The following is a 23883-nucleotide window of genomic DNA, read 5'->3' on the forward strand; positions in this document are numbered from 1 at the left end:
CTGAGTTGGGAAGATCCCCTGGAAAGGGAAATGGCAACCCATTCCAGTATCCTTGCCTGGAGAATCCCATGGACAGAAGAGTCTGGCGGGCTGTAGTTCATGGGTTCACAGAGTCAGACACAACTGAGTGCATGCTTGTGCACACACACACACCACAGTAAACAGAACTAGATGTTCGGAACAATCTTGGTTTAATCAAAGGCTACAATTTAACTTTTCAGCTTTAAGACATTGAATAATAAAACTGTTTATTCTCCACGTGTAATTAGACTTCCCATGAACTCTGAAGAGCCATATAAAAAGTTTGGGGCTCCCTTGATAGGAACCTCATTTATCTCGTCTTTACCTCCAATCCCTGCCACCTGACCTCCACCTTATGTCCCCTTGTCCCAGCGAGGGGCTTGCTCTTGGGGTAGCACGAGGCGACAACACTTCATCGGGTGGGGAACTGGCCTTGCAGGCTCTATCCCATAACTATACATTTCCCGACCTCCTCTTATTTCCATGGAAAAATAAAAAAGACAAACAACTTGCTTTTTTCTCTGTTGGGCAAACTATGGCATTTGTAAGTAAAATTGTATTGAAGAGCAGCCAGGGCTTGCTCATTTGTGCATTTTGCTCATTTGCGCATTCTTTCTGGCTGCTTTAGCATTGCAGTGGCACCATGGAATAGCATCTAATGGCACCATTAGAACAGAGACCAGCCAGCCCCATGGAACCTACAATCTTTACTCTCTGGCCCTGTACACAAAATGTTTGCTGACCCCTTCCCTAGTCTAGCCCAGTCCTTCAGGTACTTGCTAAGTTACTAATCAACTAATTGGTTAAGATCCTTGATATCAAGGTATTGATATGTGACCTCCCCCTTCCAACATATTTACATTGGCATTTTAAGCAGAGCCTTCAAAGAAAGGTTTGATTGGCTTATGTGATTGTTAGAATAAGAAAAATGTAATTTCTACCTTTTTTTTTTTACACTCTTCTACCACTTCTATCATCCCATACAGAGATATTTCAGTGAAACTGTAATAAAAACTTGGTGTTCTCATACCTAAGGATTTTAAACTTTCTTTCTCCCATTTAGTCATCATTCATCTTAAATTACTTTTTGGTTTCCTTATTGCTACTGCTGCTACTGATGAGACTTCCTGGCATGTGGTTGAGCAGGTCATGGTTCTTGCCAAGGACCAGCTCAGAGGACTGGAGCATTTTCTTTTTTTAAAAAAAAAATGAGGTATGATGGACATCTAACATACTAGTTTCAGGTGGACAACATGATGACCCAATATTTGTATATACTGCAAAATGATCATAACAGTAGTCCATTTAACACCCATCACCACACATAGTTACTAGAAATGGTTTTCTTATGATAAGACCTTTCAGATCCACTCCCCTAGCTACTCTCAAATATACAATATAGTTTTATTAACTAGAGTCACCAAGCTGTATATTACATCCCCGTAATTTTTTCATTTTATTACTAGAAATTTGTACCTTTTGACCCCCTTTCACCCATTTTGCCCAACCCCCAGCCCCCACTTTCGGAAAACAGTCTGTTCTCTATATTCATGAACTCAGTTTGTTTTAGTTCTTTGGGTTTTTAAGATTCCACATGTAAGAGAGATCATATGATATTTATCTTTTTCTCTTTGACTTACTTAACATAATGCCCTCAAGGTATATCCACATTGCAAATGGCAAGAGTTCATTCCTTTTTGTGGCAGCGGAGATACACTTCCTCAGTCTGGGTAGTGAACTTCTCACATAAAAGGGGCAGCCTCATTCCAGCTGCCAAGTTGTACTTTCTCAGTGAGAATGCCACCTGTTAAGGACCTACAGAACTTTTTTATTTGTGAGTTTCCAACTAAATCAAATCAGAGAGGAGCAGCCTTTCCAAATGATCAATCAAAAATAAAATGCACCTTTTTAGCCTGGTATTTCCCCTCGTCTCATTTGTTTTGCATTTCAGTGAACATTCATTGGGGCTTCTCTGGTGGCTCAGTGGTAAAGAATCTGCCTGTCAATGCAGGAGATCTGGCTCGATCCCTGGGTCAGGAAGATCCCCCAGAGAAGGAAATGGCAACCCACTCCAGTATTCTTGCCTGGAGAATCCTATGGATAGAGGAGTCTGGCGAGCTATAGTCCATGGGAGTCACAAGAATCAGACAACTTAGTGTCTAAGCCTTAGTGACTAAACAAGAACAAATATAGCATTTTATATATTACATTTTCTTCATCCATTCATCCATCTAGGGACATTGAGGTTGTTTCCATAGCTTGACTATTGAAAATAATGCTGCAGAGAACATGGGGGTGCTTATATCTTTTCAAGTTAAGTGTTTTTCTTTGGATAAATATGCAGAAGTAGAATTTCTGGATCATGTGGTAGTTCTATTTTTAATTTTTTTGAGGAACTGCCTTTCTGTTTGCCCTAGTGGCTGCACCCATTTACATTCCCACCAACAGTACATCAGTTCAGTTCAGTCACTCAGTCATGTCTGACTCTTTGTGACCCCATGGACTGCAGCATGCCAGGCTTCCCTGTCCATCACCAACTCCCAAAGCTTAGTCAAATTCATGTCCAGTGAGTTGGTGATGCCATCCAACCATCTCATCCTCTGTCGTCCCCTTCTCCTCCCACCTTCCATCTTTCCCAGCATCAGGGTCTTTTCCAATGAGTCAGTTCTTCGCATCAGGTGGCCAAAGTATTGGAGTTTCAGCTTCAGCATCAATCCTTCCAATGAATATTCAGGACTGATTTCCTTTAGGAAGGACTGGTTGGATCTCCTTGCTGTCCAAAGAACTCTCAAGAATCTTCTCCAACACCACAGTTCAAAAGCATCCATTCTTCAGCGCTCAGCTTTCTTTATAGTCCATCTCTCACATCCATACATGACTACTGGAAAAATCAAAGCTTTGACTACATGGACCTTGGTTGACAAAGTAATGTCTCTGCTTTTTAATATGCTGTCTAGGTTGGTCATAACTTTTCTTCCAAGGAGCAAGTGGCTTTTAATTTCATGGCTGCAGTCACTATTTTCGGTGATTTTGGAGCCCCCCAAAATAAAGTCTGCCGCTGTTTCCATTGTTTCCCCATCTATTTGCCATGAAGTGATGGGACCAGATGCCATGATCTTAGTTTTCTGAACGTTGCGTTTTAAGCCAACTTTTTCACTCTCCTCTTTCACTTTCATCAAGAGGCTCTTTAGTTCTTCACTTTCTGCCATAAGGGTGGTGTCATCTGCATATCTAAGGTTATTGATATTTCTCCCCACAATCTTGATTCCAGCTTGTGCTTCTTCCAATCCAGCATTTCTCATGATGTACTCTGCATATAAATTAAATAAGCAGGGTGACAATATACAGCCTTGATGTGCTCCTTTCCCGATTTGGAACCTGTCTGTTGTTCATGTCCAGTTCTAACTGTTGCTTCCTGACCTGTATACAGGCTTCTCAGGAGGCAGGTCAGGTGGTCTGGTATTCCCATCTCTTGAAGAATTTTCCACAGTTTATTGTGATCCACACAGTCAAAGGCTTTGGCCTAGTCAATAAAACAAAAGTAGATATTTTTCTGGAACTCTTCTTGCTTTTTCGGTGATCAAACAGATGTTGGTAATTTGATCTCTGGTTCCTCTGCCTTTTCTAAATCCAGCTTGAACATTTGGAAGTACACATACTGTTGAAGCCTGGCTTGGAGAATTTTGAGCATTACTTTGCTAGTGTGTGAGATGAGTGCAATTGTGCAGTAGTTTGAGAATTTTCTTGGGCATTGCCTTTCTTTGGAATTGGGATGAAAACTGACAATTTTTAGTCCTGTGGCCACTGCTGAGTTTTCCTTATTTTCTGGTATATTGAGTGCAGCACTTTCACAGCATCATCTTTTAGGATTTGATAGCTCAGCTGGAATTCTATCACTTCCACTAGCTTTGGTTTTTAGTGATCGTTCCTAAGGCCCACTTGACTTCATATTCCAGGATGTCTGGCTCTAGGTGAGTGATCACACCATCGTGATTATCAGTACATAAACTTTTCCTTTTCTGTATGTCCTCAACAGCATTTGTTATGTGTCTTTTTCTTTCCCCCTTTTGTAGCACTGGTTTATTAAGAGTGAATCCCTATCAGTATTTGTAGACTATCAGTAGTCATGTATAGATGTGAGAGTTCAACTATAAAGAAAGCTGAGCACTGAAGAATTGATGCTTCTGAACTGTGGTATTGGAGAAGACTCTTGAGAGTCCCTTGGACTGCAAGGAGATCAAACCAGTCCATCCTAAAGGAAATCAGTCCTGAATATTCATTAGAAGGACTGATGCTGAAGCTGAAACTCCAATACTTTGGCCACCTGATGTGAAGAACTGACTTGCTGGAAAAGACCCTGATGCTGGGAAAGACGGAAGGTGGGAGGAGAAGGGGACGACAGAGGATGAGATGGTTGGATGGCATCACAGACTCAATGAACATGAGTTTGACTAAGCTCTGGGAGTTGGTGATGGACAGAGAGGCCTGGCATGCTGCAGTCCGTGGGGTCGCCAAGAGTCGGACATGACTCTCTGACTGAACTGAACTGAAACAATGGGGAACTGAAGCATCAAAGCGGACACATTAAGAATCATACATAATAGATAAAACCCTTAAATTTTTATTCCCCTTCTTATTTATTTGCTTAAGTAATTCAATGCATAGTGATAGCTTAAGGTGAAAGGAGTCAGATTCCTGATCTCCAAAGAAGAAGGTTTAGCTTTGGGACCAGGGACCAGGCTTGAAAACTCAAGAGCTTTTGTGTAGCAGAGTTTTATTAAAGTATGAAAAGAGACAGAGAAAGCTTCTGACATAGACATCAGAGGGGAACAGAGAGTGCCCCCCTTGCTAGTCTTAGCAAGGGGGTTATATACTTTTTTAATTGGTTATTGCAGTAAATCAAAAGAATGTCTCAAGGTTGTAAAGGTCTTACCAGACCCACTCCCACAATATACATTTTAAGATAACAGGATTAGAACTAACAACAGAAAGATTTTACCAGAGCTACTCCCATAATATACATTTTAAAATGACAGGATTAGTCAGAAGGTTCTCAAAAGGGAGAAACATGTCCTCAAGCAGGATATATTGTTGTATAATCATTGGTACAGAGTTGAAGGGAAAACATATCCTTGAGCAAGATGAGTTGTTTTGTTGTATAATCATCTGCTCTGGGCTTAAAGAAAAAACTCTTTGTCCTTTTCTCCTCCTTGAGAACTCCAGACCCCTTTTTCCTCCTCAGGATTTCTTATCAGCCTGGTGGGCTACAGTCCATGGGGTCACAAAGAGTCATACACGACTGAGCGACTTTTTTTTTTTCTTCAAATAGAGAGGTTTCCCATTAGTGAGTCCAATGCCTGTTTCTCCTGTACCTGACTGCTAAGTCACTTCAGTCATGTCCAACTCTTTGCCATCCCATGGACTGCAGCCCACCAGGCTCCTTTGTCCATGGGATTTTCTAGGCAGGAGTACTGGAGTGGGTTGCCATTTCCTTCTCCAGGGGAATCCTCCTCACCCAGGGATTGAAGTCACATCTCTTATGTCTCCTGCACTGGCAGGAGTTCTTTACCACCACCACCACCTGGGTTAGTGTTCTGTACACAATTTTCCGGTACACAGTGCATGAAAAATTTCTGCAGTTTCGAGCATAATATCTGCAAGCAATTTCAAGGCAATTAGACCATCTCGTTCCCCTCCAATATCCAGATTCAAGATGACTAGAGGGTTACTGGGGTTGGAGTGCTTAGCTGGGGTGAGGAGGAGACGAGTGCAACATTGTGGCCCAAAGACACTATTTGCAAGTGACTCAGAGCACTGCATGGCCACAGCACAGCATACTTGCATCTATGTAGACCCGCTGTGCTGTTATGTGTCTCTTTAATGATGGCCCTTCTAATAGGCGTTTGGTGTTGTCTCATGGTTTTGATTTGCTTTTTAATGACTAGTGATATTGAGCATCTTTTCATGTATCTGTTGGCCTTTCATATATTTTCTTTGGAGAAATGTCTATTCAGGCCTTTTGACCATTTTAAAATTGAATTATTTATTTGCTGTTGAGTTAAATGAGTTCTTTAGAGATTCTGGATATTAATCCCTCATCAGATAAATGGCTCGCAAGTGTTTTTTGTCCCCATTTTGTAGGTTGTCTTTATACTTGTTGATAGTTTCTCTTACTGTGCAGAAGCTTCTTAGTTTCATGTAATCCCACTTGTTTTTTGTTGTTGTTGTTGTTTGCTTTTTCATTTTGTTGCTGGTGCTTAAGGTGTCATATCCAAAAATCATTGCCAAGAGCTATATCAAGGAGCTCTTTTTCCTGTTTTTTCATCTAGGAATTTCATAGTTTCATATCTTCTATTTAAGTCTCTAATCCATTTCAAGTTCATTTTTGTAAGTAGTATAACCTAAGGTGTTAGTTTCATTTTTTAACGTGTGAATATCCAGTTTCTTCAGCACTAGTTGTTAAAAAGACTGACTTTTCCCTATTGAGTTTTCTTGACTCTTTTGTCAAAAACAAGTTGACTATATATCCTTGAGTTTATTTCTGGGCTCCCAATTCTGTCCCATTTGGTTTTTTTTGGGGGGGGGGAATCTGTTTTTATGCCACTACTATACTGTTTGAATTACCATAGCTTTATAATATAGCTTAAAATCAGAAAATGTGATGCCTCCTGCGTTGTTCTATCCTCTGAGGATTGCTTGGCTATTTAGGAGTCTTTTGTAGTTCTGTACAAACTGCAGGATTGTTCTCCCCCCATTACCTATGTAAAATTGCTATTATGCTATTAGATTCTTTCAACTTTCTATTGTTGAGTATGATGTTAGCTGTAGGCTAGTCATATGTGACCTTTCTTATGTTTAGGTACTTTCTTTCTATACCAAAAACTTTTTAAAAAAATCATGAACATAACTTGAATTTTGTCAAATGCTTTTTCTCCATCTATTGGGGTGATTTTTTCATTCTATTAATCTCATATATCACATTGATTTTGTGTCTGTTGAGCCATCCTGCATTCTAGATGAAATTCCACTTGGTCATGCTGAGTTATCTGTGTAATGTGCTGCTGAATTCAGTTTGCTAGTATTTTGAGAAATTTTGCATCCATATTAATCAGGGATATTGATCTGTATTTTTCTGATAGTGTCTTTTTCTGGCTTTGCTATCAGGGTAATGCTGACCTCATAAAATGAGTTTGGAAATGTTTCTTCCTTTTCTACTTTTTTTGGAAGGGTTTCAAGGTTACTGTCAATTTTTTTTTTCATTTATTTTTATTAGTTGGAGGCTAATTACTTTACAATATTGTAGTGGGTTTTGTCATACATTGACATGAATCAGCCATGGAGTTACATGTATTCCCCATCCTGATCCCCCCTCCCACCTCCCTCTCTACCTGATCCCTCTGGGTCTTCCCAGTGCACCAGGCCTAAGCACTTGTCTCATGCATCCAACCTGGGCTGGTGATCTGTTTCACCATAGATAATATACATGTTTCGATGCTGTTCTCTCAAGACATCCCACCCTCGCCTTCTCCCACGGAGTCCAAAAGTCTGTTCTGTACATCTGTATCTCTTTTCCTGTTTTGCATATAGGGTTATCATTACCATCTTTCTAAATTCCATATATATGTGTTAGTATGCTGTAATGTTCTTTATCTTTCTGGCTTACTTCACTCTGTATAATGGGCTCCAGTTTCATCCATCTCATTAGAACTAATTCAAATGAATTCTTTTTAATGGCTGAGTAATATTCCATGGTGTATATGTACCACAGCTTCCTTATCCATTCGTCTGTTGATGGGCATCTAGGTTGCTTCCATGTCCTGGCTATTATAAACAGTGCTGTGATGAATATCGGGGTACACGTGTCTCTTTCAGATCTGGTTTCCTTGGTGTGTATGCCCAGAAGTGGGATTGCTGGGTCATATGGCAGTTCTATTTCCAGTTTTTTAAGAAATCTCCACACTGTTCTCCATAGTGGCTGTACTAGTTTGCATTCCCACCAACAGTGTAAGAGGGTTCCCTTTTCTCCACACCCTCTCCAGCATTTATTGCTTGTAGACTTTTGGATAGCAGCCATCCTGACTGGCGTGTAATGGTACCTCATTGAGGTTTTGATTTACATTTCTCTGATAATGAGTGATATTGAGCATCTTTTCATGTGTTTGTTAGCCATCTGTATGTCTTCTTTGGAGAAATATCTGTTTAGTTCTTGGCCCCCATCAATTCTTTACAAACATTCTTTAAATGTTTGGTAACATTCATTAGTGAGGCTATCTGGTCCTGGGCTTTACTTCATTGGGAGATTTTTTTAGTTTTTTTTTTATTATTTTATTGATTTAGTCTCTTTACTAGTAATTAATCTATTCAGACTTTCCATTCCTTCATGATTCACTCTTGATTGTTTTTATGTTTCTAATAATTTTTCCACTTCTAGGTTGTTGAATTATTGGCATAGAGCTATTCATAATAGCCTCTTATGAACTTTGTATTTCTATTGTATCAGTTGTAATGTCTCCTTTGACATTTACAATTTTGTTGATTTAGTTTTTTCCTTTAGTTTAACTAAAGGAGTGTCAATTTTGTTTATCTTTCAAAGAACCAGCTCTTAGGTTAATTTTTTCTACTGTTTTTCTGTTCTCAGTTTCATTTATTTATGCTCTAATCTTTATTTCCTTCCCTCTGCTAATTATGGGCTCAGTTTCTTTTTCTAGCTCCTTAAGGCATAATTAGGTTGTTAATTTGGGAAATTTCTTGCTTTTTAATGTTGATTTTTATTGTTGTGCACTTAAGTTTTCGTATGTTGTCTCCATTTTTGTGTCAAGATACTTTATTTCCCCTTTAATTTCTTCCTGATCCATATGTTATTCAGGAGAGTGTTGTTTAATTTCCATGTATTCATGAATTTTCAGTTTCCTCTTGTTATTGACTTCTTATTTTGTACCATTGTGGTCAGAGAAGATACTTGGTATAATTTCAGTCTTCTTAAATTTTCTAAGACTTGTTTATTTAGTGGCCAAACATATGGTCTGGAGAAGGAAATGGCAACCCACTCCAGTATTTTTGCCTGGAGAATCCTGTGGACAGAGGAGCCTGGTGGGCTGCTGTCTATGGGGTCACACAGAGTCAGACACGACTGCAGTGACTTAGCAGCAGCAGCAGCAACATACCTGGTCTGTTCTAGAAAATGTTTCATGTGCACTTGAGAAGAATGTGTATTCTGCTGATGTTGGATAGACTATTCTGTGTATGTCTGTTTAGTATATTTGGTCTGTGCATGCTAACTCGCTTCAGTCATGTCTGACTCCTTTTGAACCTATGGACTATAGCCTGCCAGGATCCTCTGTCCATGGGATTCTCCAGCCAAGAATACTGAAGTGGGTTGCCATGCCCTCTTCCAGGGGATCTTCCTGACCAGGCATCAAACCCATGTCTGTTATGTCTCCTGCATTGGCAGATGAGTTCGTTACCACTAGTGCCAGCTGGGAAGCCCCTTTTGGTCTATAGAGTTGTTCAAATTTGCTGTTTCTTTATTGATTCTGTCTAGATGACCTATCCATTGTTGAGAGTGGGGTATTAAAGTCCTGTTTATTTCTTCTTTTAGGTCTATCAGTATTTGCTTTATGAAGTTCAGTTTTCCAACGTTGGGCACATAAATATGACCATTATAACTTTTTGATGTATTGATCCTATCATCATTATATAATGACCTTCTTTGTTTCCTTTTACCATTTTTAAAATTAAAGCCTATTTTGTCTGATATAACTACTCCTGACTTTTTTGGGTTGTTTGCTTAAAATATTTTTCCATCCCTTCACATTGCCTTTGTATGTCTTGAAGGCCAAAATGATTCTTGCAATGAGCATATCATTGAATCTTTTATAAAAATCCATTCTCATTTGGAGAACTGGCTCTATTTACATTTAAAGTTATTATTGATAAATAGGATACTGCCATTTTGTTAATTGTTTTCTGGTTGTTTTATAGATCAGCTGTTTCTTCTTTTCTTCAATTGTGTTTTGATGTTGTGTGGTATTAGTATGCTTTGACTTTATCATACTTTTTTGTAATTCAGGTTTTTCCCTTCTTGTTACCATATGAGCATGCGTTTTAAGTCACTTCGGTCATGTCTGATTCTTTGTGACCCTATAGACTATAGCCCATCAGGCTCCTCTGTCCATGTGATTCTCCAGACAAAAATACTGGAGTGGGTTCCATGTCCTCCTTTAGGGGATCTTTCCAACCCAGGGATTGAACCCACATCTCTTACGTCTCCTGCATTGGCAGGCAGGTTCTTCACCACTAGCACCACCTGGGAAGCTGTTACCATGAGGCTTACATTAAAAAAAAAAAACCAAAAAAAACCTTAAAATTATAACACACTGTTTTAAACTAATACCAACTTAATTTCAATCAAGTCCTAAGCTTTATACTTTAAATTATACTCTCTTCCCATTTTAGGTTATTGATGTTACAATTGACATAGTTTTTAATATTATATACTTTATAACTTTAATATTGTATACCTCAGATTATTGTAATGTTAGGTATTTTTACCATGTTAGGTATTTTTTAAACTAAGTTTCTGTATCTTTAAAAAATTGTTTTTTATTGGATTATAGTTGATTAACAGTGTTAGTTTCAGATGTACAACAAAGTAATTCAGTTATATATATACATATACATGTATCTACTCTTTTTCAAATTCTTTTTCCACTTAGGTTGTTACAAAAAAATTGAGCAGAGTTCCCTGGGCTATACAATAGGTTCTTGTTGATTATATATTTTAAATATAGCAGTGTGTACCTGTCAAACCCCCGCTCTCTCCTCTCCCCACCCTTCACCCTGATAACCATAAGTTCATTCTCTGAGTCTGCTTCTGCTTTGTATATTAAGTTCATTTGTGTCATTTTTTAAGATTCTGCATATGAGTGATGTCATGTATTTGTCTTTCTCTTTCTGACTTACTATGTTGAACTCCAGGTCCATCCATGTTTCTGCAAATGGCATTATTTCATTCTTTTTATGCCTGAATAATATTCTGTTGTACATATGTACCACATCTTCTTTATCCATTCATCAATGGACATTTAGGCTACTTCCATGTCTTGGATATTGTAGACAGTGCTGCAGTGAACATTGCGGTGTGTGTATCCTTTTAAACCATGTTTTTCTTTGGATGTATGCCCAAGAGTATCACTAGTTTTAGTTTTTTAAGAAACCTCCACACTTTTCTCCATAATCCCTGTACCAATTTAAATTCCCACCAACAGTGTAGGAAGGTTCCATTTTCTCCACACTCTCTCTAGCATTTATTATTTGTAGACTTTTTATTCCTAGAATTTTTTTAAGAGCTTCCATACAGTACTCCATAGTGGCTGTATCAGTTTACATTCCCACCAACAGTACAAGAGGGTTCCCTTTTCTCCACATCTTCTCTAGCATTTATTGTTTGTAGATTTTTTTGATGGTGGCCATTCTGATCAGTGTGAGGTGATACCTCGCTGTAGTTTTGATCTGCATTTTTATAGTAATGAGCAATGTTGAGCATCTTTTCATGTGTTTATTGACCATCCAAATGTCTTTGGAGAAATGTCTGTTTAGGTCTTCTGCCCATTTTTTGATTGTGCTGTTTGTTTTTTCTATATTGAGTTGTATGAGCTGTTTGTTATTTTGAATATTAATCCCTTGTCAGTTGGCCTTGTTTGCAAATATTTTCTCCCATTCTGTAGGTTGTCTTTTCATTTTGCTGGTGTTTTCCTTTGCTGCACAAAAGCTTATAAATTGGATTAGGTTCTGTTTGTTTATTTTTGCTTTTATTTCTTTTGCCTTGGGAGACTGATCTAAGAAAACATTGCTATGATCTATGTCGAAGAAGGTGCACTTGAGAAGATTGTGTTTTCTGCTGCTTTTGGATGAAATGCTACATGAATATCAATTCCTTCTGGTCTAATGTGTCATTTAAGGCCTGGGTTTCCTTATTGATTTTCTGTCTGGATAATCCATCCATTGATGAAAGTGGGGTGTGACAGTCCCCCACTATTATTGTGTTACTGTCAATTTCTCCTTTTATGTCTATTAGTATTTGCCTTATATATTGAGGTGCTCCCTATCTGTGCATCCATTCTTTTTCTGAGATCTTGAATTATCTTTACCGTCATTGCTCTGAATTGTTTTCCAGTCAGATTGCCTGTCTCCATTTCACTTATTTGTTCTTCTGGAGTTTTATCTTTTTCCTTCATCTGGGACATATACCTCTGCTGTCTCATTTTGTCTAATTTTCTGATTTTAGTTTCCACTCTGCAGGCTACAATCTGTAGTTCTTCCTGCTTCTGTCTGTCCGCTTATGAATGAGGCAGTCTAAGAGGCTTGTGCAGGCTTCCTGGTGGGAGGGATTAGCTCCTGCCCACTGGTAGGTGGAGCTGGGTCTTGTCCATCTCCCAGGCAGGGTCATGTCCACCTCCTGGGCAGGGTCATGTCCAGGGGTGTGTTTAGCAGGCAGCTGTGTGCTCAGAATGACTTAAAATTGTCTCATGAGTGGGGCTGTTTTCCTGTCCTGTTGGTTGTTTAGCTTGAGGCATCTCAGCACTGGAGCCTACAGTCTGTTGGGTGGGTCCAGGTCTTGATGAGAAAACAGTGGCCTCCAGCAGGGCTCATGCCAATGTGTATTCCCCAGAACTATGGTGTGATTGTCTGTCCCAACAGTGAGCCACAGCTGCCTCCCCTAACCTCTGCAGGTGACCCTCCAATACAAGCAGGTGGGTCTGGCCCAGTCTCTTATGAGGTCACCGATTTCTTTTCTCTGGTTCCTGGTGTGCCAAAGACTTCATGTGTGCCCTCCAAAGTGGAGTTTGTTTTCCCCAGTCCTATGGAATTCCTGTAATTAAACCCCACTGCCTTCAAAGCTAGAGGATTTGGAGGCTCCTCTTCCTGTTGCCAGACCCCCTAGCTGGGGAGCCTGATGTGGGGCTCAGAACTTCCAATCCTATGTACAACTTCTGTGGTGTAGTTATTTTCCAGTTTGTGGCCTGCCCACCTGATGGCCAGGAGTTGATTTAATCACTTTGGCCACCTGATGGCCAGGAGTAGTTGATTCAATCACTTCTGCGTGTGCCCCCCCCCGCCCCGCCTCCTACCATCTTATAGCTCCTTCTTTGTCTTTGGATGTAGGGTATCTTTTTTGATAGGTTCTAGAATTTTTTTTTTGTTGGTTGTTCAGAAGTTAGTTATTTTGGTGGTTTCATCAAAAGAGGTGAGCTCACATCCTTCTACTCTGCCATCTTGTCTCTGTCTACCATGGTTATTTTTTTTAACTTTTAAGTTAGAGCTGTAAGTGAATTACATACCACTATTATCATATTACAGAACCCAACTTTGACTAAATTTCTCCCTTTGTGAGGAGTTTTACACTGCCTTCTTATGTTCTTATGATGTTAATTATCCTTTTATAGTTATTCCTCAGTACTTGCAGGGGATAGGTTGCAAGGCTCACTGTGGACCCCAAAATCTGTGGATGCTTACATCCCATTGTCAGTGCTCTGTACCTATGGGTTCCATATACATTGATCTTCTGGTTCTACACATAATATGTGGTCCATGGTTGGTTGAATTTGTGGATCTGTAAGTTGTGGATATGGAGGGCTGACTGTATTTCCACTCGAAGTCTTGTAAAGCAGGTCTAATGGTGATGAACTCTCTCAGCTTCTGTTTTTTCAGAAAAGTATTTGTCTCTTTCATTTCTGTAGGAGAGCTTTACTGGATATGGAATTTCTAGGGTTGACAGTTTTTCCTCCCAGTATTTTGACTATGTCATACCATTCTCCTCTGGTCTGAAAAATTTCCATTATTAAACCACTGGTAGTCTTATGGAGGTTCCCTTGTATGTAACTTCTCTCTATTGTTGCTTTAAAAATTCTTTGTTTTTGTCTTTTGACAATTTAATTATAATATGTCCTGGTGTAACCTATTTGGGTTCAATCTATTTGGCATCCTTTGGACTTTTTGGATCTAGATGTCTAGTTCTCTCCCAAGGACTGGGAATTTTTCAGCCATTATTTACTGAAATACACTTTTTTTCCCTTTCCGCCTTCTAGAATTCCCAGAATGCAAATATTTTTCATTGTGTCCTATAAGTCCCTTAGGCTCTCTTCAATCTTTTTCATTATTTTTCCTTTTTGTTCCTCTGACTGGATAATTTCAAATGATCTATTTCCCAGGTTCCTTATTCTTCTGCATAGTTGAGTCTGCTTTTGAGGCTCTCTATTGAATTCGTCAGTTATTTTATTATTCAGCTGTATGATTTTTTTTCATGGTTTATATTTCTTTGTCGGACTCCTGTTCATTTTCCTAATTCCATTTAGTTGTCTGTTCTTATAGCTCACAAGACCTCTTTAAGAGAATTATTCTGAATTCTTTGAAAGTTCATAGCTATCTAATTTCTTAGGGTCAGTTATTGGCCCTTTATTAATTACATTTGGTGGTATCAGACATACTTGCTTTTTCATCATCCTTGATTCTTTTTATCGGTATCTGTTCATTTGAGTAAGTGATCTCCTTTTCCAGACAGTTCAGGTTTACTTTGGCAGAGACAATTCTTCACCAGTCAGCTCTGTTAGGTTTCTGGACATATCTGCTGGTAACGGCCTTGGGAAGGTGGGGCTTGCTACTAGGGTCTGTTTGGCTGAAGCATCTGTTCAAGCTCTGAGCTTGGTGGCGGGGGTGTGCCATTGACTGAGAACAGCTGGGTAGGTCTGCCATCTTGGTTCCCTGCCCAAATGCAGCTGTAAGATGTGCTTCATGAATTCTAGATTCTCCTCAGGCTTACTAGATGCTTTAGACTGGGTCATATGCCCAGCTGTAGGTGTGACTATGAATTAGCTTCCCTCCTCTGGCAAAGCAGCAGGAAGGGACCCAGAGTTGGCATGGCTCATGATCTGGGGACCCAAGTCAAACAAGAGTGTGCACTGAATATTTTGCCTAGGTGAGGATACCAGTTTTGCTCTGCAGACAGAGAAAGCTACATTCTGTGCTCTGTTCAAATGTACCATAATCAGGGCTGTTGGATGGGTGATCCAGCTTCCTGTGTGTTAGGCTTCAGTTCCTTGGTCAGGTGGTCTGAAGGTAGTATTCAGTTATAAGTGAGGTTGTGAATGGTTTTCCATTCCTGGGCACAGTGGGAAAAGCACCTTCAATGCCACGGATGTTCTTAGTTTGTGACCTTGACTCAAGCTGACTCATGCATCGAGCTCCCTGGCTGGACAGGGCCACTTTCTTTGCTCTGGCTGCCATCAGCTCTGCTCACCTGCCTCTCAGTTAAAAGTTGGTGGGTTGTACAGCTTCTAGGTATTCTCACCAACTCTTCCTGTCAGCTGGGGGCCACACTCCACAGCGGGTAGGGCAATGACCCGGGCTATGCCTGGGTAGCATTGGGAGGGCCCACTTCAGGCAACTCTCAATTTTCCCAGATAGGCTTTCTGGTCTGGAAGGGACAGGAGCCTCGGTCTGTAGTGGGTGAGGCTATGTATCACCTCCCCTGCCTGGGCATAGCAGGGGCACTGTCCAGAGGGAGAGCACAAAAACGGTGTCCCTGGCCTGTATTCCCTGAGAGCCTCTCTGTAGGTCTCAAGATGTGTGCCAAGCCTGAAACCTGTCCTTAAGGCTGAAGATCCAGGAGAAAAAATGAGACCTCTTTCACAGAAACTGGGGGTATATTTCAGTTTGCTGTCTCTACAATGACCTGGAGGTGGTATCCCAACAAAAACTATTACAGTCACGTGTGACCCAACATTGCAATCCCTTCCAGCCACCAGATCCAGGTCATCAAGTGGTGTCCACTGGATGCAGGCGTGCATATGTGTTAGGTCACTTCAGTTGTGTGTGACTCTTTGCAACCCCATGGACTATAGCTCACCAGGCTCCTCTGTCCATGCAATTTCCCAGGCAAGAATACTGTAGCGGGTAGCCATGCCTTCCTCTAGGGTATCTCCCCAACCCAGGGATCAAACCTGCATCTCTGTCTCTTAGGTCTACGTGCATTGGCAGGTGGGTTCTTTACCACTAGTGCCACCTGGGAATTGGGTGGCAACCACCAAACCCAGGTCACCATTTGTTAAAAAAAAAAGAAAGAAAGCATGGCATCAGATGAGGGTTGGAATGTCTTCTCCTAGTTTTTTCACCATGTTAGTTGCCAGGGGGGAGGGGGCTCTTTGGGCTGGTGACTGCGAGGGGTGGAAGAATGGGCAGATAAGGGGACACTAGAAGTAATCTTTTGTCCTTGCAAATACAAATGAAAATCCTCTGGAGTGGTCTTTGATGCTTGTTAGGAAATTTGGCTCATGCAAAGTCTCACCCCATCTGGAAATACATACATTACCATTTGGCTTAGGTTTTCAAAATCTCATTGCCAAGTCATTTCTGAATGATTCCTCTAGGAAGGTATTTGGGTTTTATAGCCATTAGTTTAACCCCAGTTTCTCAACTATCTTCAGGACAGTATGGAATGGGCAGAGAAACTTCCCCAAACAGAACAGCGCTGCTTCTGTCAGTCTATAGTTTGACGTGGATTTTCTTTAGCTACACTTACACCTCCTGTCTTGGATTTTTTTTTCCAGCAAGCACAATGTGGCCTGGATCTTCGACACATCACTGTAGTGGAGCTGGTAGGGGTGTTCCCGACCCTCATCGGCAGGATAGGAGCAAAGGTGATGCCTCCAGCCCTGGCCCTGCAGCTCAGGTAGGGGGATGTTCTCTTCTTAAATGTTATTACCTATAAATGTACTTTTTTCTGATCAAGGTCCCTGATTTCTGTCTATTGAGTCTTGATTCCAGGCAATGTTTCAGTACTTTTATTCTGGGAGTATTATAACCATGTTACTTGGCATGTGGCTGCTTATCCAAATATATGATGCAGAGGGTAATCACCAGGGTTCTTTCCCCCTCTAGGTATTTTTGCTTTGTGTTTATTTTACCCTTGGTTGGAGAGGGCTGGAAAGGGGACAGAATACAAAAAGGGCCTTAAGCAATCTTTGGTCTTATTAAGAGGGCAGGCGTCCAGTTTAGCCTTTCCAGGCTTGGCGTCCTTTTCCTCCATGTTTCCAGGGCACTTGTCCATAGCCCCATTTTAACAACTATTTTATTTTGGTAATGTATAATGCCAGAATCATGGTGTTTGGACTCTGAGTAATGGTGCATTAAAAAAGCAAAAATTAGCAGCCAAAAGTTAATTTCAGAACAACCCAAACCTTTACTTGCGTCTTTTGACCACTGTGAAAAGAATAATTAGCAAAAGCAAAGCTCCTTAAAAATCTTCCGTTCTCATCTATCTCTTTCTCTCTTGCTCTACAAAAGAGTGGGTAGATCTCTGTTCCTATGGTCCCAAGCTATTTGTAGTTCCACTATTTTGTAGCATCCACATCCCAGAAGATATTACTTCCGGGTTGTACAAAGGAGGGGAAAGAGTGAAAAAAAATGCCATTTGTGTGTGTGCATGTGTGTCATATTGGAAGTATAAAATTGCTGACTCCAAATCCATTGGCCAGAACTCATTACATGATTGTGATCAGAGTTCAAGGGAGATTGGGAAATGTGGTCTTTGTATATACCCAGGAAGAAGAAAATGAAATAAAACTTGGTGAACCATATCACAGATTTTCAAAAAAGTTCACAGAAATTCCTTATTGTGATGGAAAAGTGTCTTTAGCAAGTGTTGCTATGTAGTGACACAACAATTTATTTCTTCTAATTTCCTTATTTTCCATCTGCCTTTAAAAAATAATTTTACTCATTTTTTGCTGTGCTGGGTCTTCATTGCTACTCAGGCTTTTCTCTAGTTACAGTGAGCAGGGGCTACTCTCTAGTTGTGGTGTGCGAGCTTCTCATTGCAGTGGCTTCTCTTGTTGTGGAGCATGGGCTCTAGGTACATGGGCTTCGGTAGTTGCAGCTCCTGGATTCAAGAGCACAGGTTCAATAGTTGTAGCACACGGGCTTAGTTGCTCAGTGGCATTCCATCTGCCTTTTGACCCACCACACTTTTGATTTATACCTGTCTCCTTGCAGAGTCTGGTCCATTCACAACAGGATCAAAAATTCAGAAGGCCAGGGATGGAAAATGACAGATAGGCCTGAATTCTCTTTAGTTAGCTGAAGGAGAAGCCTAGGAACACTCATCAGCTTTTATGTATTCATTTTTGTCCTCCTGCATTTGTATCTAGTACCTCTCTAGGGGTGACATTTGTGAGGTCAGAACTAGATCTTTTCAAATTTGCTACCTAGTACCTAGTACAGTGCCTGGTGCCATGTTGGTGCTAAGTAAGTAAGTGGCTCAAAGGGAATCAGCTTTACTATTTCCAGGAGTGACAGTACTCTTAAAGAGTATTTGTATCATTTGCAACACTTCAAATTGAAGATAAGAAAACATGAGAGGACTGTTGTTGCCATCTGAAAAATTTTATTGAAAATTCTCAAAGTAGATTTCACGAAGCTATTGCACATTTAGAATTACCTATACATATGCTATGTCAATGACTTTTTTTTTTTTCTAAAAAAACTGCTGCAGAATTTACCAAAGAGTTTTTCTGAATTGCAAATATACAGAGAGAATCTTTGAAAGATAGAAAAATCTGATTTAAGAAAATTTCTAGGTTGTATATGTCAGGGCTACTATACACCTCTGTAGGCTAATGCTGATTATTTAAACAATAATTAAGCTACATAAGTGAATTGTACAGTGGTTCTCAAGCTTTACCCTGCCTCAGACTCTCTGGGAGGGCTGGTAAAGAGTTCAGGGCCCCAGCCCCAGAGTTTCTGACTCACTTGGTCTATAGTGGGGCCTGAGAACTTGCATTCCTAGGAAGTGTTGAGGTGTTGCTGATGCTGCTGGTCTGGGGATCACAGTGAGTGAACCACTGTCTTGTGCTTTTACCAAACGCTTCACAGTTTTGAAATGGAATGTCTATTGTTTTCAATTTAAAAGTCCTTAAACTTCTTGGTTAAGCTTACTCCTAAGTATTTATTCATTTTGATACAATTATAAAAGTGATTTTTCTATTTCTGGTGCTTTCTTATTGTTGCTGTTGTTCAGTCGCTCAGTTGAGTCTGACTTATTGCAACCCCATGGACTGCAGCACACCAGGCTTCCCTGTCCTTCACTACCTCCTAGAGTTTGCTCAAATTCATGTCCATTGAGTCGGTGATGCCATCCAACTGTTTCATTCTCTGTCGCCACCTTCTCCTCCTGCCCACAATCTTTCCCAGCATCAAGGTCTTTTCCAAAGAGTCAGTTCTTCATATCAGGTGGCCAAACTATTGGAGCTTCAGCTTCAGCATCAGTCCATCCAATGAATATTCAGAGTTGATTTCCTTTAGGATTGACTGCTTTGATCTCTTTCTGTCCAAGGGACTCTCAAGAGACTTCTCCAACAACACAGTTCAAAAGCGTCAATTCTTTGGAACTCAGTCTTCGTTATGGTCCAACTATCACATCCATACATGACTACTGGAAAAACCATAGCTTTCACTGAAGACCTTAGTTGGCACAATGATGTCTATGCTTGTTAATACACTGTCTAGGTTTATCATGGCTATTCTTCCGTGGAGCAAGCATCTCTTGAGGCTGCAGTCACCGTCCACAATGTTTTTGGAGCCCAAGAAAATAAAGTCTGTCACTGTTTCCATTGTTTTCCCATCTATTTGCCATGAAGTGATGGGACCAGATGCCATGATCTTAGTGTTTTGAATGTTGAGTTTTAAGCCAGCTTTTTCAATCTCCTATTTCACCTTCATTGTGCTTTCATCTCGTTCATCTCTGCTTTCTGCCATTAGGGTCGTGTCTTCTGCATATCTGAGGTTACTGATATTTCTCCCGTAAATTTTGATTCCAGCTTGAGCTTCATCCAGCCCAGCCTTTCACATGATGGACTCTGCATATAGGTTAAATAAGCAGGGTGAAAATATACAGCCTTAACGTACTCCTTTCCCAATTTTGAACCAGTCTGTTGTTCCAAGTCTGGTTCTAACTGTTGCTTCTTGACCTGCATACAGGTTTCTCAGGAGGCAGGTAAGACGATCTGGTATTCCCATCTTTTTAAGAATTTTCCACATTTTATTGTGATCTACACAGTCAAAGGCTTTAGACTACCCAATGAAGCACAAGTAGATGATTTTTTCTGGAATTCCATTGCTTTTTCAGTGATCCAACTGATGTTGGCTTTTTGATCTCTGTTTCCTCTGCCTTTTCTAAATCCAGCTTGTACATCTGGAAGTTCATGGTTCACATACTGTTGAAGCCTAGCTTGAAGGATTTTGAGCATTTTTACTAGCATGTGAAATGAGCACAGCTGTGCGGTAGTTTGAGCATTCTTTGACATTGCCTTTCTTTGGGATTGGAATGAAAACCGGCCTTTTCCTGTCCTGTGGCCACTGCTGAGTTCTCCAAATTTGCTGACCTGTTGGTTGTAGCACTTTACCAGCATCATCTTTTAGGATTTGAAATAGCTCATCTGGAATTCCATCACCTCCACTAGCTTTGTTCATAGTGATGCTTTCTAAGGCCCACTTAACTTCACACTTCAGGGTGTCTGGCTGTAGGTGAGTGATCACATCATTGGGTTACCTGGGTCATTAAGGCTTTTTGTATAGTTCTTCTATGTATTCCTGCCACCTCTTCTTAATATCTTCTGCTTCTGTGAGGTCCATACCGTTACTGTCCTTATTGTGCACACCTTTGCATGAAATGTTCCCTTGGTATCTCTGATTTTCTTGAAGAGATCTAGTCTTTCTCATTCTATAGCTTTTCTCTCTTTCTTTGCATTGTTCATTTAGGAGGCTTTCTTATCTCTCCTTGGTTTTCTTTGGAGCTGTGCATTCGGGTGGGTAATACCTTTCCTTTCCTGCTTTGCCTTTTGCTTCTTTTCTTAGGTATTTGTAAGGCCTTCTCAGACAACTATTTTGCCTTGTTTCTGTTTTGATGATCTATTCATTGTTGTAAGCTGTATATTAAAGTCCCTTACTATCCTTATCCTTGTATTTCTCCTTTTAGGTCTGTTAATATTTGCTTTATTTATTTAAGTGCCACTGTGCCAGTTATATATATGTATATTTAACAAACATTATATCTTATTTTTGGATTGAACTCTTTATCACTATGAATCACCCTTCTTTAGATCATTATAGTCTTTGTCTTAAAGTCTATTTTGTCTAAGAATAGCTATCCAGGTTACTTTTGGTTTGCACTTGCATTGGATATATTTTTCCATTCCTTCACTTTTATTTTGTGTATCCTGACATCTGAATTGTGTCCCTTGTAGTCAGCACATAGATAGGTCTTGATTTTTTTTTAATCCATTCAGCTACCCTTTCTTTTTATTAGGTAATTTAGTCCACTTATTGCCATTTTCTTAATTGTTTTTAGCTGTTTTGTAGTTGCTCTGTTACATTCTTCTCTTGTTCTCTTTCTATGTGATTAGATGACTTCAGCGATATGCTTAGACTCCTTTCTCATTATCCTTTGTGTATCTACTGTAGGTTTCTGGTCACCATGAAATGTATATATAAACATATTTATAATGGTTTAAATTGATAACAAATTAAGTTTGAATACATTCTAAAGGAACTCAAATATTTCTGCAAAAAAAATAGACTCACAGATATAGAAAAAAAATTTAAGCTTACCAAATAGGATAGTGTGGGGTTGAGGGAGACTGGGTGAAATTAGGAAGCTGGGGTTGACATATACACACTAATAGAAAAAAGGAGAAATAACAAACACCTCCTATATATCACAGGCAACAATATTCAATAGCCTATAATGGAAAGGAATCTGAAAATATATATATATATATGTGTCTTTATGTATAACTATCACTTTGTTGTACACCTAAAACAATTCAAATCAACTACTTCCATTTTAAAATGGTTACAATGTTTAAAATATAGATATGTTAGTAAAAGTAGTGGATTTATAAAGTTAGTATAAAGGTTTAAAGACAAAAGTAGTAAAATAACTACCAAAAAAAATAACTACAATAGCTACTTAAGGGATACACAGGATTAAAAGATAATAAATGTGGCATGAAAAACAAAACAAGTTTATTTCAATCATTTTTTTAGATTCCAAATATAAGTGATGTCACATAATATTTGTCCTTTGGCTTTATTCATTTAATAAGATAATTTATAATTCTATCCACCTTGCAAATGGCATCATTTCTTTTCTATGGCTAAGTAATATTACATGTATATATACCACATCTTCTTTATGTCTTCATTTGTGAATGGACACTTAGGTTGCTTCCATGTCTTGGCTGTTGTAAATAGTACTGCTGTGAACATTGAGATACATGAACGTTTTTTTTTTTCTTTTTTATTTTATTGTCATATAGTTGCTTTACAATATTGTGTAGTTTCCTTTATACAGCAAAGTGATTTAGTTATACATATATTCATTCTTTATTGGATTGTTTTCTCACATAGGTTATTACAGAATATTCAGTAAAGTTCCCTGTGCTACACAGTAGGTCTTTCTTGGTTATCAGTCTTTAGAGTACTGGATATATGTTAATCCAAAGCTTTTGATTTATTCCTCCTCCTCCATGTTTCCCCTTTGGTAAGTATATGTTTCTTTTCAATATGTATAAGTCTGTTTCTGTGTTACAAATAAGTTCATTTGCATTGTTTTTTAAAAATTAGATTCCACATATGAGTGATATCATATAATATTTGTCTTTCTCTGTCTGACTTACTTAACATAGTAAGGCAACCTCTTGGTCCATCTATGCTGCTACAAATGGCATTATTTCATTCTTTTTTATTGCTGAGTAATTTTCCATGCCATATATATATGTGTGTGTGTGTCTGTGTCTGTGTCTATATGTGTGTACACACAATATCTTTATCCTTTCCTCTGTTGATGCACACTGGGTTACTTCCATGTACTGGCTATTGTAAATAGTGCTGCTATGAACATTGGTATGCACATATCTTTTTGAATTATGCTTTTCTCCAGATATATGTCTAAGAGTGGGATTCCTGGATCACGTGGTAGTTTTAGTGTTTAAAATTTTATTGATTTATTTTTGGTTGCACTGGTTCTTCACTGCTATGCGGGCTTTCGCTAGTTGCAGCGAGTGGTGCCTGCATTGTGGTATACAGACATCTCATTGCAGTGGCTTCTCTTGTTGTGGAGCACAGGCTCTAGGGGGTGCAGCCTTCAGTAGTTGCGGCATGTGGGTTTATTAGTTGAGGTTCCTGGGCTCTAGAGCACAGGTTCAATGGTTGTGGCACACAGGTTTAGTTGCTCTGCGGCATTCATTCCATCTGCCTTTTGACCCACCAAACATTTGATTTATACCTCTTTCCTCGCAGAGAGTCTACCCCATCTACATCAGGATGAAAAATTCAGAAGGCCAGGGATGGAAAACGATAAATAGGTCTGAATTCTCTTTAGTTTAGACCACTTGACCTGTCTCCTGAGAAATCTGTATGCAGGTCAAGAAGCAACAGTTAGAACTGGACATGGAACAACAGACTGGTTCCAAATCAGGAAAGGAGTACGTCAAGGCTGTATATTGTCACTCTGCTTATTTAACTTATATGCAGAGTACATCATGAGAAATGCTGAGCTGGATGAAGCACAAGCTGGAATCAAGATTACCAGGAGTAATATCAATAACCAAATGATCAATCAGTATGCAGATGACACCACCCTTATGGCAGAAAGCGAAGAAGAACTAAAGAGCCTCTTGATGAAAGTGAAAGAGGAGAGTGAAAAAGTTGGCTTAAAACTCAACATTGAGAAAACTAAGACCATGGCATCTGTTCCCATCACCTAATGGCAAATAGATGGGGAAACAGTGGAAACAGTGACAGACTATT

At 39.6% G+C, this 23883-nt stretch overlaps 1 protein-coding gene across 2 annotated transcripts in view; it reads left to right on the forward strand.

Moving 5' to 3' along the window:
• The window catches only part of SRPX (sushi repeat containing protein X-linked), a 140625-nt gene that overhangs the window by 87966 nt on the left and 28776 nt on the right, over window positions 1-23883 (forward strand). For both annotated transcript variants that reach the window (XM_043895561.1, XM_043895562.1), the window contains one exon: window positions 16626-16747. In XM_043895561.1, coding sequence (XP_043751496.1) covers window positions 16626-16747 — 122 coding nt within the window. The remainder of the gene's footprint in view (window positions 1-16625; window positions 16748-23883) is intronic.

The sequence above is a fragment of the Cervus elaphus genome, chromosome X, assembly GCF_910594005.1.
Source record: "Cervus elaphus chromosome X, mCerEla1.1, whole genome shotgun sequence".
In the NCBI taxonomy this organism is placed as follows: domain Eukaryota; kingdom Metazoa; phylum Chordata; class Mammalia; order Artiodactyla; family Cervidae; genus Cervus; species Cervus elaphus.